General features: G+C 48.5%; 1 protein-coding gene across 1 annotated transcript; it reads left to right on the top strand.

Annotated features, from left to right (window-relative positions):
• Positions 1 to 449: 449 nt before the first annotated feature.
• ankrd13b (ankyrin repeat domain 13B) lies at positions 450 to 15,303 on the top strand. The gene is made up of 15 exons (XM_067245972.1): positions 450 to 877; positions 8,035 to 8,170; positions 8,386 to 8,510; positions 8,948 to 8,993; positions 9,180 to 9,323; positions 9,570 to 9,813; positions 10,704 to 10,770; positions 11,015 to 11,096; positions 11,216 to 11,280; positions 11,670 to 11,806; positions 12,186 to 12,343; positions 12,489 to 12,674; positions 12,791 to 12,954; positions 13,206 to 13,282; positions 13,642 to 15,303. The coding sequence occupies exons 1-15, from the start codon at positions 770 to 772 to the stop codon at positions 13,832 to 13,834; spliced, it is 1,932 nt and encodes a 643-aa protein (XP_067102073.1). The 5' UTR covers positions 450 to 769; the 3' UTR covers positions 13,835 to 15,303.
• Positions 15,304 to 16,471: the final 1,168 nt, after the last annotated feature.

The raw sequence follows: 16,471 nt of genomic DNA, 5'->3' as shown, positions 1-16,471 counted from the left end.
TTGCCTATATTACGAATTGCGCCTCCAAAACCCGAGATTTGAAAGAAAAAAGGCTATACAGAAACACAACACACAACACAACATAACATAAACATTTTGAATGAACAGACTTTGAATGAACAATTTGGATTACGAACCACTTGTCAACCACTAATATTGGTAGGCTATTTGCTAGTGGTACACTGAAGTGTAATTATCGCCCAAAACAGCACAATGCTATAATAATAATAGTAAAAATAATACGATGTCTTAATAGACGTATAGGCTACAATTTGAAATAAATAATATGCATCATCCAATGGATGATGGTCAAATCCATAGTTTATAATATCCCAAGGGACCACATCGCTGTCAGTACCATCCTCTACATCTGATTGGCTAAGGTTTGCTTACATTTCATTGCGGATTGTCATCACTAACTCATCGCAACAGTGCAAGTGCACCTCTCTCACTCATCGTTGCAGAAATGGGAGTAGAGTACATTTGAGACAGTGTATTCAATGGAGAAGAAGAGCCAGAGGCATGATAGGTAGGCTAGATATGAAACGTGCCATTCCGAGTTCGGTTGTAGAGTTGCCAATATGCCTTTAGTATAATGTTTTTTTTTTTACATAGCCATATATTATTGGATGCAAGAGACATGTTAATCCAATTTTTATAGTGCGCCTAGGAAACGTCTTGTCACGATAACGCGACATGAACAAATAGTCAATTTGAAAGTGAGACAAACAACAATAACTGGGTGACGGCGGCGAACTATGAACCGAGGATGATTTCTTCAAAGAAAACTCCGGAAAAGAATCGTTATGTTATCCACTATTTAGTGTGGCACAACAAGCATCGGCAGCTTGAGAAAGAGCTATCGGCAGACGAGCAGGTGAGGATTAGCCTACACGGCGACATACACACGTCTTTAGGGTGGGTCGTGCCGTATACCAGTTTTCTAGGTTTAGGTTATGGCACAAGCAATGAGTCACAGTTCGAGGACTAGGCTTAAAAGGTGGCATGGAGAGATTGATGAAGGTATGGGATTGATAATGAAATAGAGTCTGTAAAACACCGATGTTTCTCCACGGTCTACAGAAGCGCATCCTTTTCAAAGTATTCGCTGCTGTTTCTTTGAGTTTGAGTCGGAAAATGTTTCTCCCACAGCCTTTGACATAATTCTATGATGTCATATTGGCAACAGAGCATCCCCAAAACTTACAACGCAGATTTTTGGGAGAGGACTTCTCAGGATGCAGTGATGTCTAAATGAGTCAGTTAGAGGCTAGCATTCATCAAGGGATGGCATTTTTACAATGAGTGTATGAGGTGTGCCTTGTGATTGCGTGCAGCAAAGGCTATAACACTCCAGCCCACCTCATTTCCTGAATAAAGAGACAATGCATAAAGCATGTGGGCGATAAATACACTGGGCATGTAGAAGGCTGTGGAATGAGTACATATTTTCTCTGAAAATGGTGTGTACATTCATCATTTTGAAAAAATAAGAACATGCATCTTTATTTTGTAGGTATGTTCTGTTGAATCATGGGATTTTGGCTTGCCTACTGTGTGATGGTCTAACATGGGTAAATAATTTTGCTATGTTGCTTCGTATTACATAAGAGAACCTTGCAGTTTCGCAGCCACAAATAGCTTCATGCAGCTGTTGAAGACTTCTCCCAGTGATGCTCAAATGCAGTTTCTCAGGTGCATTTGCATGCTTACAAAAGTAAGACAGATCAGATTAGGTCTCTAATCATTGCCATGATTAGGACCTAATCATGGCAATGATTAGAGACCTAATCTGATCTGTCTGTGTTCAGCTCTTTGTGTAGAAAGACTACAATGTTATAGGCTAGGAATGGGTAGAAAAGGGGTAGTACGTTTTGTAAAGGTGAGTTGGCAATGACATTAGATTTACATTTAGTCATTTTTTTTACATTTAAATATGACTTCCAAGTCCCATGTCATATAAACATACTATTGTGTGTGTGTGTGTGTGTGTGTGTGTGTGTGTGTGTGTGTGTGTGTGTGTGTGTGTGTGTGTGTGTGTGTGTGTGTGTACACTGTGTTTGTTTCGTATTTCCCTGTTACCTGTTGGGTTTATGAGTTGATCGTTCGTCAGACTGACTTAACCCCTCAGGGAATTCAATTTGCATACTTCCACTGTATATCCAACAGATACCATTCCATATTTGCATAAAGTAATTCTCCCAGAAAATAAATAAGTCGCGCACATCACCCACACACATACCCTTCCTTGGTTTTCCATTATATACAGTCTGGTCTGTCCCTACTTGAAGTGTTTATACAATGTGTATATTGTTTCTATTTCTGAATGAATCACATATTGAAACTTAGTTGACAATTAATTGATTGTTGATTTAAATGGCAAGAACTTAATATTTGACATCCCTAATCTTAATCATGCCTTAAATATGGCCCAAATAAATAAACTTTTGGCTATGGGCAGACCCAATATGTCCTTCTCCGCCCCGACCCTTCCCTGCACCAGTTCCTCCACACCACACCCTGGCCAGACCCAGCTCCACCCTGCCCTACATCGCCCTGTTCTGTCCAGCCCCGTCTTGCATCCTGATATACGGAATGTGTCTAACTGTATACAGTCTGTATAATGCTGGAGATGATTCAGTCCTGGCCCTCCCTCCAGCCCTCCCTCCAGCCCTCCACCCATCCCCAGACAGGGCAGCCCTGCCTGATTATAGCTATATAAAGCTCCTCCACTCCACTGGATGTGATTTACTGACTGCTGACAGATAAATTCTGCCCTCACTTGGTTCCATCAGCAGGCTTCCAGAGGTGTGTTTACACTTTGGTTCTGGGAGACGCAGGTGGACTGCTGTCATACCTGGTTGGCTGGGCAGCATACATACGGTTGCATTGTTCTTGCAGCCGTGTCTAACACTAACAACGCAGGTGTGTCAATAAGATGTAGCAGTGGGCTGGTAGATTCTGCTCTCCTATATACAGTACATCACTTATTGACTATCACAATACAATGAAGTGCTATATCTTACATATAGTAAATAGGTATATATATTGTTCCAGATGCTACAAATATTATTAGAACCGATAAGTAGCTGTAACAGAGTTTTATAGACTGGGATGGACTTTATAGACTGATGGTGTGCTCTGGTGTGTCTGTTCGTGTGTGTGTGTGTGTGTGTGTGTGTGTGTGTGTGTGTGTGTGTGTGTGTGTGTGTGTGTGTGTGTGTGTGTGTGTGTGTGTGTGTGTGTGTGTGTGTGTGTGTGTGTGTGTGTGTGTGTGAGGTCATGATCAATGATATTGGACCAACCTGAGAAAGTGTTTGCCATGAGTGTGAGCACAGGAGAAATGGGGTACAGAGCTCTTCTATGTTTTAGGGAAAGATAAATGCTACACCAGCACACAGAGAGTGTAATTGTTTATCGGCTATCAATGGAACAACAGTGAGAGACAGAGAGAGAGAAAGCGAGGGGGGGGGGGGATATAGAAAGAAAAGGAAAGAGAATGAGATGAAGAAGGGAACAACAAAAAAAGTGCAGGGAAACCTATCCATATATCTTGACTCAACTGCAGGGACACAGAAATACAGCCCTGACTTGATTGAAACAGGAACAGACCCTTTTAAAGACTGATAGCCTGTCTCTAGATAGACCTCTCTTCCTCTCTTCGTTCTTCTCTTGGAATTGCTCTCAGCTTTGTGTTAATGTTAACTCAGCAGCTCTAACAGTATGACTTCATGCTGGCCAAGAGACAAGAGTCACTAATCACATTCTAAGTCTTCTCTTGTGTTTCTGCCCCCTGTGTCTGTGTGCTGTACCATCTGTCTGTCCCTGCCTGCCTGCAATCTCGTTCCTCAGAACTCAATCTATCCTCTCTTCCACTCCCATCTCTTCCACTTCTTCCTCATCTATCCAGTCAGAGTTTTCCCTAACCCCCTCTGGGGTGCTCCATCCCTCCATTCCTCCATCCCTCCCTCTCTTCTTCCCTCCCTCAGTTCTCTCTCCTCCTCCATTCCATGAAACCAAAGACTAATTACAGCAGGGGAGTGTCACCAGGGAAAGGGATAGGGTTGGGTTAGATTCGTTTAACTTGTAGAAAGCTTTTACAGAGAGAGAGAGAGAGAGAGAGAGATAGAGGAAAAAATACTGTCGAAACAGAGAGTCTGGGACTCTTGAGTCGTAGAAAGAGATACCTTAGGGAGAGAAACCGAAAAAGAGAGACAAAAAGACACAGAGAAGTATAAACTGGGCGCAGATCCCCTCCCGCCCCTGCCACAACAGCAGAGGAAGAGCGTCCTCCTCCTCCTAGCAAGGAAATGAAATGAGCACAGATGGAGGAGAAGTGCTGTCTGATTTCATTACTGTCTAGTTGCAGCGCCACATGAAAGGTTCCATAAACCATTACGCTTCCCGGTACATTACGCAAACAACAAAACAGTAACAACCTTTTCAAAGTTCCTGTTAGTTAACCACAGTCAAACCTTAATATTGTTAGCCGTTACTAAAATCAATCCATATTTTGCTATTCCGACGATGCAACACAATCAGGCAGGTTTCATACACAGTCTTATTCCCTCTCACTGCTTGTTCATGCAAGGTTTCACATTTACACCGCCATATTGTTTTGATGCTTTTCAACAGGCCAGCTTTGTGTCACATCATTTGTTTATGCAATCGTATGCAGTGTCTGCTAATGTGTGCCGTTGTCACTCTCTAACTTAAACAACAGTGAAAGCAACATGACATCCTCATCATCTCCAGTGCCGGGCTGGAACTCAAACTGTCGCAGTCAAAGACAAACACTGGGGACTAGAGTCAGACTGTCACTTTCTAGGACATCTGTCTGTCTGTCTGTCTGTCTGTCTGTCTGTCTGTCTGTCTGTCTGTCTGTCTGTCTGTCTGTCTGTCTGACTGTATGTATGTATGTCTGACTGTCTGTATGTATGTATGTATGTATGTCTGACTGTCTGTCTATATGTCTGTATGTATGTATGTCTGACTGTCTATATGTCTTTTCTTCTGTCCACTCTCCTCATCTCCAGCCTCTCTACTTTCCTTTATTTTACAGCCTCACTTCTCCTCTGTTCCATTGTCCACCATTGATCACTAGCGAGGAAGGGGGGTGTTCCTTATCGGCTGATGTAGGTCAGCGATTGGAGCCTCAGATCTGCAAGCGTGTGGACTATTTTGGATTGACTTGATTTAAACTGCCATGTTGAAGCCGTGTGGACAACCCCGCTGTCCCCTCAAATGCTGTGTTCACTCACACAATAAACCATCCTCATCATTCATGGAGGTCTTTTGGAAGATCGGCCAGTCAGTGAGGCTGGGGGGAGTGTGTGTGTGGGGGGGGGTGAGTGTGACTCCTCCTCCACCCCCTACAGAGACAGAGAATGCTCATGTGCAGGGGTGCAAACCTTTCGGATGTGTCTATGAAAGATTGATGCTGGCTTAAGTAGCTGCCAAGTAGTGTTAGCGTAGACGCACGCACACTCGCATGTACAGAGACGCACGTATGCCGTGCAAACATGCACACGTTACACACAGGCACAGAGATTCTCTCCTGCTCTCTCTCTCTCTCTCTCTCTCTCTCACACACACACACAAACACACTTTTCCAGGCAGCGTCAGCCCCAGCAGAGAGAGTGCAGCAGCAGATGCCACAGACAGAGATGTCTATCAATAATGCAGCTTCTACTGAGCAGGCCTCTGAGAGAGGAAGAGAGGAGGGAGGGAGCAGAGTGAGGCAGGGGAGAGTGGGATGGAGAGGAGAGGCAGGGATGGAGGGAGCAGAGTGAGGTAGGTGAGAGTGGGATGGAGAGGAGAGGCAGGGAGGGAGGGAGCAGAGTGAGGCAGGTGAGAGTGGGATGGAGAGGAGAGGAGAGGCAGGGAGGGAGGGCACAGAGTGAGGCAGGTGAGAGTGGGATGGAGAGGAGAGGAGAGGCAGGGACGGAGGGCACAAAGTGAGGCAGAGAGGGAGGGACTAGAGCTGAGAGAGGGAAGGATGAAGGGAACGGAAAGATAAATGGAGTGGTGATGGGTGGATGGAAAAAGAGAGGGGGTGAGAGTAGCGATCTTTTATGGCATGATGCATCTCCAGTCCCACAGATACAGGGCCAGGGGACATCCCTAAGTATAACTCTTTGTGTGTGTCTATGTGTGGTTCCATTTTTGATGTACCAGTGTTGTAGCTCTATAATGGAGAATGTGTGTGTTTTGCTACGTGACTGTGTGTGTTTGTCCGACGCACAATGTTTCCATGTGAGTGACTAAGTGTGCCACTGTGTCTTGGGGTTAGTAGTGTGAGCCAGTGTGAACAGAAGATTCCGAGGTGTTTGGGAGATCATCTGGACGTGCAGAATAGCTGTTGAGTAACTGCAGGTGTGTGTAACACAGGGTCTTTTCTGACACCATTCTCTCTCTTTCTCTCACTTTCTCTTAGTTCAGTGGACTCTATTGGCATGAAAGAGCACATATTTACTCCCTCCCTCTCTCTCTCTGTTTGTGTTTGTGAGTAACCGTCCAGAATGGCTCCTCAGTGTCTTCTGCACTGAGACACCACGAATCCTCCGCTGGCCTCCCTCTGACTGCCTCCCCTCCCCTACCCAGCCCCCACCCCACCCCTCCCTCCCCTCACCCACACTCCTACACACAGCTGTCAGAAGTGCACTCCCTCGACCCCTCTCCCTTGGTCCCTCTCTATTTTTCCTCCGATCTCTCTCTGTCTATCTCTCTCTTTCTATCTCTCTTTCTATCTCTCTCTTTTTCTCTCTCTGTTTCTATCTCTCTCTTTCTCTCTCTTTCTCTCTCTTTCTCTCTCTGTTTCTATCTCTCTGTTTCTATCTCTCTTTCTATCTCTCTCTCTCTTTCTATTTCTCTCTCCCTGTCTCCGTCAGCTGGGGATCTCCTTGGTGGTTTCCTCTTGTTGTTCTCTCCTCCCTCGCTCCCCCCGGAGGTGTTGCTAAGCAGGGGGCTGAGGCGTCGCTATAGTAGAGAGGGAGAGGGTGAGAGCGAGAAAGGACACAACGCTCTCATAACACCTCAACACAACTCTCTACGCATGTACTGTACTTTGTACATATCTGAACAAAACATAACTCAGGACATTATAAAACCAACAACTTCACTAAGCAGCCTAACAGGGTATCGATTATTGGGCTCTGATGATGATGAGGATGATGATAGTGATGATGATGGAGAGGATGACTGCCATAATGATAATGGCGAGAAAGACAACAGGAATGAATGAGGATGCACATTGTGGATGGATTGCACATGTCACCATGTCTACCTAGAAATGCTCCTCAACATTTTCCTTTCTCATACCGGTCTCTCCACCCACCCCCAAACCTGCTCCCAATTCCCCTCTCACCCTGTCTCTAGAAAGCCTGTGGAGTGCAAAACAAGCTTTCCTAACCATGGTACTCTTCTTAACTCTGTCATTAACCAGATCTGCCTTATGACCCTAGGGTACCCTGTTCTAGATCACTGGGACTCCAGCTATCCAGTCAGACTGCCAGCCAGTCAGAAAGCCTGTTAGTCAGCCAGCCAGTTAATCAGTGTCTCTGGGAAAGAGATAGAATTGGTTCGACTAACTCCGTAATAAGAAACATCTGACATGCCTCAGATTAACCTGTGAGGCGCAGACGTGCAGTTGCCATGCCAGTTACAGTAGAACACACAAACACGCAACACGCTGACAGACGGTTGTTATTCACGTGAGGGTGTGATGGCTCAATTATCACCTGTCTCTCTCCCACCAGTCACTCTCTTTCACACCTCCCCGACTTTCCTTCTGCCTCAGCCTCGACACCGCCTCTCTGCCTCAGCCTTGACACCGCCTCTCTGCCTCGGCCTCGACACCGCCTCTTTGCCTCAGCCTCGACACCGCCTCTCTGCCTCAGCCTCGACACCGCCTCTCTGCCCTCCATCGAAGCCGGCAACGGCAGAAGAGCAGATGCGCTTTGGGCATCAGATGTGAAATGACCCTGATTCTCTGTCCCCCCCCATCTTCCCCCCACCCCTCCCATCCCTCCCCAGGTGGATCTGGAGGCCCTGGACCCCCGGGGCAGAACCCCCCTGCACATGGCCGTGACCCTGGGTCACCTGGAGTGCGCCCGCCTGCTTCTCCTGCACGGTGCTGACGTCAGCAAGCAGAACCGCAACGGCTGGACCGGTGAGAGCCCTGCTGGAGGGGAGTGTGTGTGTGTGTGTGTGGATGTGGGTTTGTTATTACACTCTTGGTGGGGGCGGGTGGGGGGCGGGAGGGGAATGGAGGGGGGGGGGGGTGGTTGATGTGCTTTTTTCATTCCCACTGTCTATTTTTTGCTCTCACTCACTCTCGTACTCACTCTCGCTGTCTGGCTGTACATCTCACTCTCTCTCTCTCAGTGCTCCAGGAAGCTGTCAGCACACGTGATCCAGAGCTGGTGCGTCTGGTTCTGCATTACCGTGACTACCAGCGGACTGCCAAGAGGCTGGCAGGTATCCCTGTCCTGCTGGAGAGACTGCGGCAGGTCAGAGTAGGCCTCGCTCAACAGCTTAACCACACCTTTTACATCTGTGTGCATCCTTACCCTTATAAACTCTCTTCATCACTGTTCAATTATGAACCCCTCTCCTCCTTCTCTGTTTCTGTCTCCACCACCCCGTCCCTGGGACTGAGACGGAGATGGACACCATCGTTTGTACCGTCACTAATCTACCCACTCAATCCTCCTTTGCTTTTCTTCCTGCCTCTGGGGGTGCCTTCCCCCACTCTACTCTCCTGTCCTCTCAATCTCTCTCTCTCTCTCTCTCTCTCTCTCTCTCTCTCTCTCTCTCTCTCTCTCTCTCTCTCTCTCTCTCTCTCTCTCTCTCTCTCTCTCTCTCTCTCTCTGTGTCTTTGTCCCTATCTCTCTCTCTCTCTCTCTCTCTCTGTGTCTTTGTCCCTATCTCTCTCTCTCTCTCCCAGGCCCAGGACTTCTATGTAGAGATGAAGTGGGAGTTTACTAGCTGGGGTAGGTCATCTGTTATGTTATTATCTTCCTATTATCAGTGTTTGAAAGCCCTGCTCTCTTCCTGTCATACCGCATGGCAGAGGCTTACTAACTTCCTGAATTATATGTGGGTGAAGTGGGGGTCATTTGTTATATTAAGGTGTGTGTTTGTGTGTGTATGCGTGTGTGTGTGTGTTCGGGACACAGTGCCCTTGGTGTCGCGTATCTGCCCCAGCGATACCTACCGAGTGTGGAAGAGTGGCCAGTGTTTGCGTATAGACACCACCTTGATGGGCTTTGAACAGATGACCTGGCAGAGAGGAAACCGCAGCTTCATTTTCCGGGGCCAAGGTCAGAGGTCAAAGGGAGGTTGGGGGGGGGGAGGGGGATTTCAGCGTCTCTCTCTGTTCTCCTGTTTTCACAGGACTTCTTTCCTTCCTACCCGTCCTTCTTTCTTCCTCCTCTCCTTCCGTCCCTCTCATTGTTCAGCCTCCCTGTAACTTCCTGTCCTGTGAGTGTGTGCCTGTACGTCGCTGTCATGTCACTTCCTCCTGCTAGCTTGACTGGCTCCTCTCCGTTTGTTCCTCTCTCCAGCAGATTCCAGTGCGGAGGTCATGGAGGTGGACCATGACAGACAGCTGGTGTTCTGTGAGACCCTGTGTGTGTCCTCGCTCACAGCGCCCTCACCTGGCGGCGGGGGAGGTGGCGGTGGCAGCAGCGGCTGCAGTACCAGCCTTGGCCTGCTGGGGGCACTGCAGCCCAGCGAGGAGCAGGTAGCGGGGAGGCTGTCGGCTGCCGTGGTCACCACCCAGCTGGACACCAAGAACATTGCCTTTGAAAGGTGAGAGACTGGGGGAGGGGAGGGAAGGAAAAGGGAGAGTGAGGGGGGTACCAGAGTTTGAAAAGAGGAGTCATTGGTAGATGCAAGGTGCAATTGGGAAAAGGGAAGGAGAGAAAGAGAGAGGAGGGAGGAGAGTGTGCCGTGTTGAAGGCGTGTCAAATTGAAAGGATGTCATGGCAAGTGTGGCCAGCAATAAAGAGGAAAGGGTGAGCGAGCGGGCGAGCAGAGGAGAGGGTGACAGAGCAGTGTGGATGACGACAGGAGCGGGGCACACCTGAAGCAGCTCAGGTGTCTGGATCAGAGGGCTGAACAGAGAGAGACAGGGGGCAGACAGGGAGAGGGAGAGAGGGGCGTCCATGGGAAGAAGTGAGGGGGGGGTAGGGGGAGAAGAGCAGAGAGAGGAAGAGAAGTAGAAACAGACCTTACGGTTTCAGGCGGAGGTGGAAGGAGAGGTGACTTGGAGGGAGGGAGGGCGGGATGGAGAGAATGAGAGATGTAGAGGGGGTTGTACAATCATCTCTTCCTGCTTATTTAGTGTCACCTCTGTAGCTTTGGCACAGTCAGCTAGCTTGTAGACATGCCAGTAATCCAGTTATGAATCCAGAAGTGATACTCTGGAGAATAGAGTCTGCCCTCAGATCCAGCTTAGAGAGCTGGCCTGGCCCGTGTCCAAGTAACCACTGACAGGCAAGGCTCTGATAGACACACATCTAATAGGAACACCTCCCGGGGTTAGGACCTTTTCTTCCTGCCTCAACCTGGACGCAACAATTCTGCCTGTCTCTGGGCTCTATGGGATATTAATATGCTATGTGTGTGTGTGTGTGCATGTTTATTTGGTGTGTATATCTGGTGTGTGTGTGTGTGTGGGGGGGGGGGGGTGTGTTCAGGAATAAGACAGGCATCCTGGGCTGGCGGAGTGAGAAGACCGAGATGGTGAACGGATATGAAGCCAAGGTAGCTCACACGGGACAGGCTGCTGCACATCATTGTCATTTCCGTTGCGTCGCTCTGACTTGATGGATGAACTTCTGTTCTCCACTAGCCATGACCTTGTTCTCAGTTTATACTCAGCGACATGCCACTTACTGTGACTGATACTCTTTCTGTTTGTCTTTCTCCCTGTCTGTGTGTCTGTCTGCCTCCCTGTCTGTCTGTCTGCCTGTCTGTCTCTCTGTCCTGCGCTGTCCCTCTCCTCCAGGTGTACGGAGCGTCTAACGTGGAGCTGGTCACCAGGACCAGGACTGACCACCTCTCTGACCAGAATAAGGCCAAGCCTAAAGGTGGGTCAACCTTCTTGCCTTCAGCTGACCTGTTCATCTTTGGGTCCTGCATATTTTAGAAGTGTGTACCAATATGTAGTGTCAGTGGTGTTGACTATCTCTCTCTCTATCTTCTACAGGTGGTAAGACTCCTCTGCAGTCCTTCTTAGGCATAGCGGAGCAACATATGGGCCCTAACAACGGGGTGAGTACGCCCAACAACCCCATTGATTATTTTATTATTATTCTCCTCCTCCTCTTCGTCATCACCATCCTTACTCTTCATCTCTGTCCCCCACGCAGCTGAGATGAAGGCATAAATTGGAGGTCTTTAATGCCGGCTGATATTTACAGGCTGGCCGCGGCAGGCTCCCTGGCTTGTCAGCTGGTCTTTTAAGATGGTGATCACCATATTAATTGGCTTCCGCCGGCAAACCGTCTCTTCTCTTCCTCCCTCCCTTCGTCTTTTACCCTCTCTCCCTCTCTCCCACTGGCTCACTCACTAGCTATCTCAGTCTGTCTCATCGTCTCTCTCTCTCTCTCTCTACCACATTTTTTCTTCTCATCAACCTCTTTCTCTTCTGACCCTCAAAGGCCCTGGTGACTCAGATGGCTTGTCCTGCTGTGACCAACCCCACGGCCTTGACGGCCGAGGAGTATTTCAATCCAAGTCTGACCCTGGGCACCAGAGATATCGGCCACGCCTGCCAACTCACCACCAAGACCCAGAGGTGACATTCACACACCCACAGAAAGACACACAGATAGACACAGCTGGGGCTATTTGATACAGATAAATATATACTTCATTTTATCTAAGTATCTTGATCACTTCTCTACAGACTGATAAATTGATGGACATCAGTGCAACTTTATCTCATACTAATCACCAGTCATTATTTATGAGTGCAAATTGTAAACATTGATTGGTTGGAGAGAAAACCCGGTCTAAGTGCTTCAGGGACAGTTGTTAAGCTAATATATTCTGGACAGGAGCTATAAAACCTGTTTACACCCTGGACTTCCTGTCTCATTATTATTTGGTGATGGAACAAGAATGCTTTTAGGGTGAAATGTAAACGTGCATGTGCGCTGTTTGTCTCTTCTCAGGTTCAAGGCCAAGCTGTGGCTGTGTGAGTCCCATCCTCTCTCGTTGGCTGAGCAGGTGGCACCAATCATTGACCTCATGGCCATATCCAACGCTCTATTCGCCAAGCTCCGTGACTTCATCACCCTGCGTTTGCCACCAGGCTTCCCTGTCAAGATAGGTGAGAGGAGAGATAGAAAGATATATTTATAGAAGGACCGACAGACAGACTTCAAATGGCTTTGAATGGTCACATTCGTCAACACCCACTTCTGTGCCACGTTACCAGGAGTCACTTCCCTTACTTTTCCATCCCCTCCATCCAGAAATCCCCATCTACCACATTCTGAACGCCCGGATCACCTTCGGCAACCTGAACGGCTGTGAGGAGGGGGCGGTGACGGGGCGGGGGGAAGCCGATTCAGAGGGGGAGGGGCAGAAGGACCCCCCCCGGATAGACACGCCCTCCCCGGGCAGCGACTCCTCCAGTGTCTCCAGCTCCAGTTCCACCAGTGAGAACACGCCCACCGCACACACACACCGCACACACACCCCACGATCCCTACAGCGTCCGTAGCCCTGACACGGACCCCACCCTCCCCCTGATGTGTTCATGTGTGCCCCCTAGCGTCATGCCGAGGTGGGGAGATTCCCCCCTGCGTGTTCGATCCCCCCCAGGGCTACAGTGTGCTGGGGGGCAAACAGAGGGAGGGCATCCGGGAGGAGGAGGAGGATCTGCTGCAGTTTGCCATCCAGCAGAGTCTCCTTGAAGTGGGGACAGAGTATGACCAGGTAGGATGGTGTCATGGAACACACTCTGCTTCATTCAAAACTAATCTTCTTAACTGGGGTCTGGAGTACAGTGAGATTAGTGACATGACTTGCTGTCTAGCTTGCTCTGTGGGGGGGGGGGGGGGGGGGGGGGGCTGTCTACCTTTGAACAGTGTTTGTCTGGTCTTGGTGCAAGTCTAGAGAGAATGTTCCTGTGTCTGTTTTCATCAACTTCTTGTTGTGACTCTCCACTTCCTGTCTGTCCTGTCTAGGTGACCATCTGGGAGGCCCTGGCCAATAGCAAGCCAGGAGCACAACCCCTTTCCTGTGACCCCAGTCGTCTGGAACGGTTAGCGTTCATCCTTTCCCTCCATTTCCTCCTTCCACCTCTTTATTTGTTCTCTCATTATCCCTCTTTCCCCCCAAGCCCACTCCTTTCCTTTCCTCTCCTGCTCTCTCCATCTAGCCATCCACTTCTTTGCCAGTGTTGGTTTTAGGCAGAAATCTCCAGTGTACCAGAGACAAGAGAGCTTCCTGCTTTCACAGCACACAATGTGACTGTTGACTCTGGCTGAGCTAGTCCATCTATCTCTGTTGTTTTAGTCCCCGCTCTCTCTCTCTCTCTCGTACTGTAAAATGTGTGCGCGTGTAACTGTGTGAATATATTTCTCTCCTACACATAACATGTCAACCTTCTACCCCATGCAGGACCCCCCAGCACAAGCCCCGCCCACCCAGTCGATGCTCCACCCCCACCAAGAAGACTCCCTCCAGCTATGACGAGCAGCTCCGCATTGCCATGGAGATATCGGCGCGCGAGCAGGAAGAGGCGGATCAGCGCAGGAGGCAGGAAGAGGACGAGCTACAGCGTATCATCCAGCTGTCACTCATGGAGAAATGAGATGCTATTGGTCCATGTGGGGTCTAGGGGAGGGGAAGGGAGAGGATGAATGAGCCAGAGGACCCTAACCCTCCCCAGATTATGACAACATGTCTCCCTTGACTACAATCATGTCCAGCTGCCTAAATTGTCATTCTGTATGTCTGTCTGTCCATCGGATTGACTGAAGATCAGCCTGTCTGTCTATGTGTCCATCTGTCTGTCTGTCTGTGGACCCTACATCGCTGGTCTGACAGACTTCTCTGTGGTGCTGGCCTGCTACCCTCCCCATCACAAGACTAAAGAAATATCTCATCATAATGGAATGAATGTCTCACCGACTGCCCACTCCAGTTGTGCTAGCTAGGAGCTAGGTTGCGTGTGCACGTGTGTGTGCACGTGTGTGTGCACTTGTATGTACGTATGGGGGGGGGGGAGCATACATGTTGGATGTCTGTGTTGCATCTCCAGCCGTCTCAGAGTGTTCAGCACCAGATGATTGACTCCGGTCCTGCATAGCTGCAGGGGTAGGCAGACTAGTCCAGCCCAGCCACAACACTCCTGGATCAGACAATCAGCCGAGGCAGGTGTGTGTGAGTGCTGGGCTGGGGTAGAAATCTGCTCGCACACGAGTGAACTGTCCAGGACCGGAGACAATGACCCCTCTTCACAGAGGGTTAATAGAGGAGGGCGGATGTGGGGCAATTGTAACCAAGGAAACGTCTTGTTCTGAACAGATTGCTACGTTTGTTTTGATTAGCAATGTAGTGTTTGATTTGATTAGTAGATGTAGTGCACTAAGAGTGTGGGTGGGCTCTATTTGACTGTTAATGGTTCTAGTTAATGCTTGTTTCTTAACAAGTCTGAGTAGGCCTGCTGACAAGTTTAGGTCTCTCAGAGGGTTTTCACTCTATAATGGAGAACATTCGTCCAGCATTCGATTCGGTGTTTCCCGAAATGCTTTGCAGGGCTTCCTGTAGTGGTACTTAGAGAGGGGTTAGAGAGCTGCAGAGATACAGGAAACTCACCCACTTTGTCAGCACTAGAACATTAGAAGCACATATGTGAATAGGAATGAGGAAGCAGGTCTCTCTGTCACTGTAGTCAGGGTAAAATGTATGTGATGTACGCTTGAGCGGTTGGTGTTCTGTCTGAAAAGCTCCTTCAGAAAAAGTCTGCAGAAACAAGAGGGTTAAACCGTGTTTTAGTGTCCTGCTTGGGGTGCGTGTCTGCTTGGGGGGGGTGTGTCTGGGTGGGTGTGTGTCTGGGTGGGTGTATGCGCTGTATGCTGTGGTCCTGGTATACCATAGTCTACACCTGTCTGACAAGCGATTTTCGATCTGAGCCAAACTTTGAACCATGTTTTTATTTTGGTAGGGGGGAGGGGATGTCACAGTGTCACAAACTGCTTGATTTTTTATGACCTTAAAAGAAACTGACGGACACATCAGCACAAGTCAGACTCCTCCTTCCTGTTTAGCTTGCCTGAACTCATTTCTGTTTTTTACTTTTGAAAGTGGCTGTTTTTTCTCAAATGACAGGAGCTGCAGATTCAGCAACATATATAAAAAAAAAAGTAAATAAAACCGGTTTCTGAGCATCTGTGGCATTCTCATGTGTCTGCTTATGTTCTGATGATTGACACGTCTGCAGAACTGTAACTAATTCCTCAAATGAGTTTATTGGGTTATTATTCAAGAAGAGAAATGAGTATTAATAACATCTTGGCTACTGTAAGCACAGCCCAGGCACCCAGGACCAGTTCCTGAGAATCTGTAGTCCTCTGCCACTCCTATTGCAGAGCTGGGTGAGTCACTCAACCCCAATGAATAGCATTAAAACCTTGAGAGCGTGAGGGGTGGGGTGTGTGTGTGTGTGTGTGTGTGTGTGTGTGTGTAGAATCTCCAGGGAGCCGTAGGTAGATGACCTACATCTCAGCATCAGTATGCAGAGGAGGAGGAAGATGAACTGGTGCAGCCACACCCAAGCACCAGATGGACACCTCACTTCCTCTCTGTCAACAAAATCATTTGGTTAGAGAAAACCATGTGGTTCCCGTGAGGTTTATACCAAAGTTGAACCTTTTTAATGAGGGCACGTTATGTTATTGTCCCATACCATTATTATTAGAAGTATTTCTAGTTTTCTATGCCATTATTGCAGGGAAGGACAGGTATTTTGGCTCTCCAAGGAGACACCATGATCTGACTGAAGCGTAGAAGTGTCTGATGTGGTGTCCTACATCTCATCTGGTAATTAGCGTACTCTGAGATGTCAGCTTTAAATAACCCTCAGAGCCTGAGAGGGAACCATCCAGAGGGAGACGACACACACCCAGATCTGACGTCTCACTCGACTGGGTAGGCCGGGGGCGTCGGACTCCTGGAGCTTTTTTGTGTGAGCTTTTATCTGTTGAACCTTCCCAGATTTACTTCTGACTACATAAGCTATACTTGAGGATAATTATGAAATAGTGATAGTGCAAACAAGCCAGGGGATGGGGGGGGGGGTCCAACCTGCAGTTTCTACTCTGTCCACCAAGGGGCAGTCAAGGAGAAGGCCAGGCAGTTCTACTGAGCTGTTGACATCTCAAATAAAGATGCAGAATTAACGGATGAGTGTCTTCAGTATATTAGACTGAACACATACACCTACAAG

Source organism: Osmerus mordax, chromosome 11, assembly GCF_038355195.1.
Source record: "Osmerus mordax isolate fOsmMor3 chromosome 11, fOsmMor3.pri, whole genome shotgun sequence".
Taxonomy (NCBI): Eukaryota; Metazoa; Chordata; class Actinopteri; order Osmeriformes; family Osmeridae; genus Osmerus; species Osmerus mordax.
Note: the sequence above shows the minus strand (reverse complement) of the source record. Positions and strands in the feature narration are given on the sequence as shown.

What these genes read in the sequence shown, in the direction of transcription:
- ankrd13b (XM_067245972.1), top strand. Translation starts at nt 770, where the DNA reads ATGATTTCTTCAAAGAAAACTCCGGAAAAGAATCGTTATGTTATCCAC. An exon ending in AGGCTTCCCTGTCAAGATAG is followed by an intron (nt 12,344 to 12,488) that starts GTGAGAGGAGAG and finishes CCCTCCATCCAG; the next exon opens with AAATCCCCATCTACCACATT. An exon ending in TGGGGACAGAGTATGACCAG is followed by an intron (nt 12,955 to 13,205) that starts GTAGGATGGTGT and finishes TGTCCTGTCTAG; the next exon opens with GTGACCATCTGGGAGGCCCT.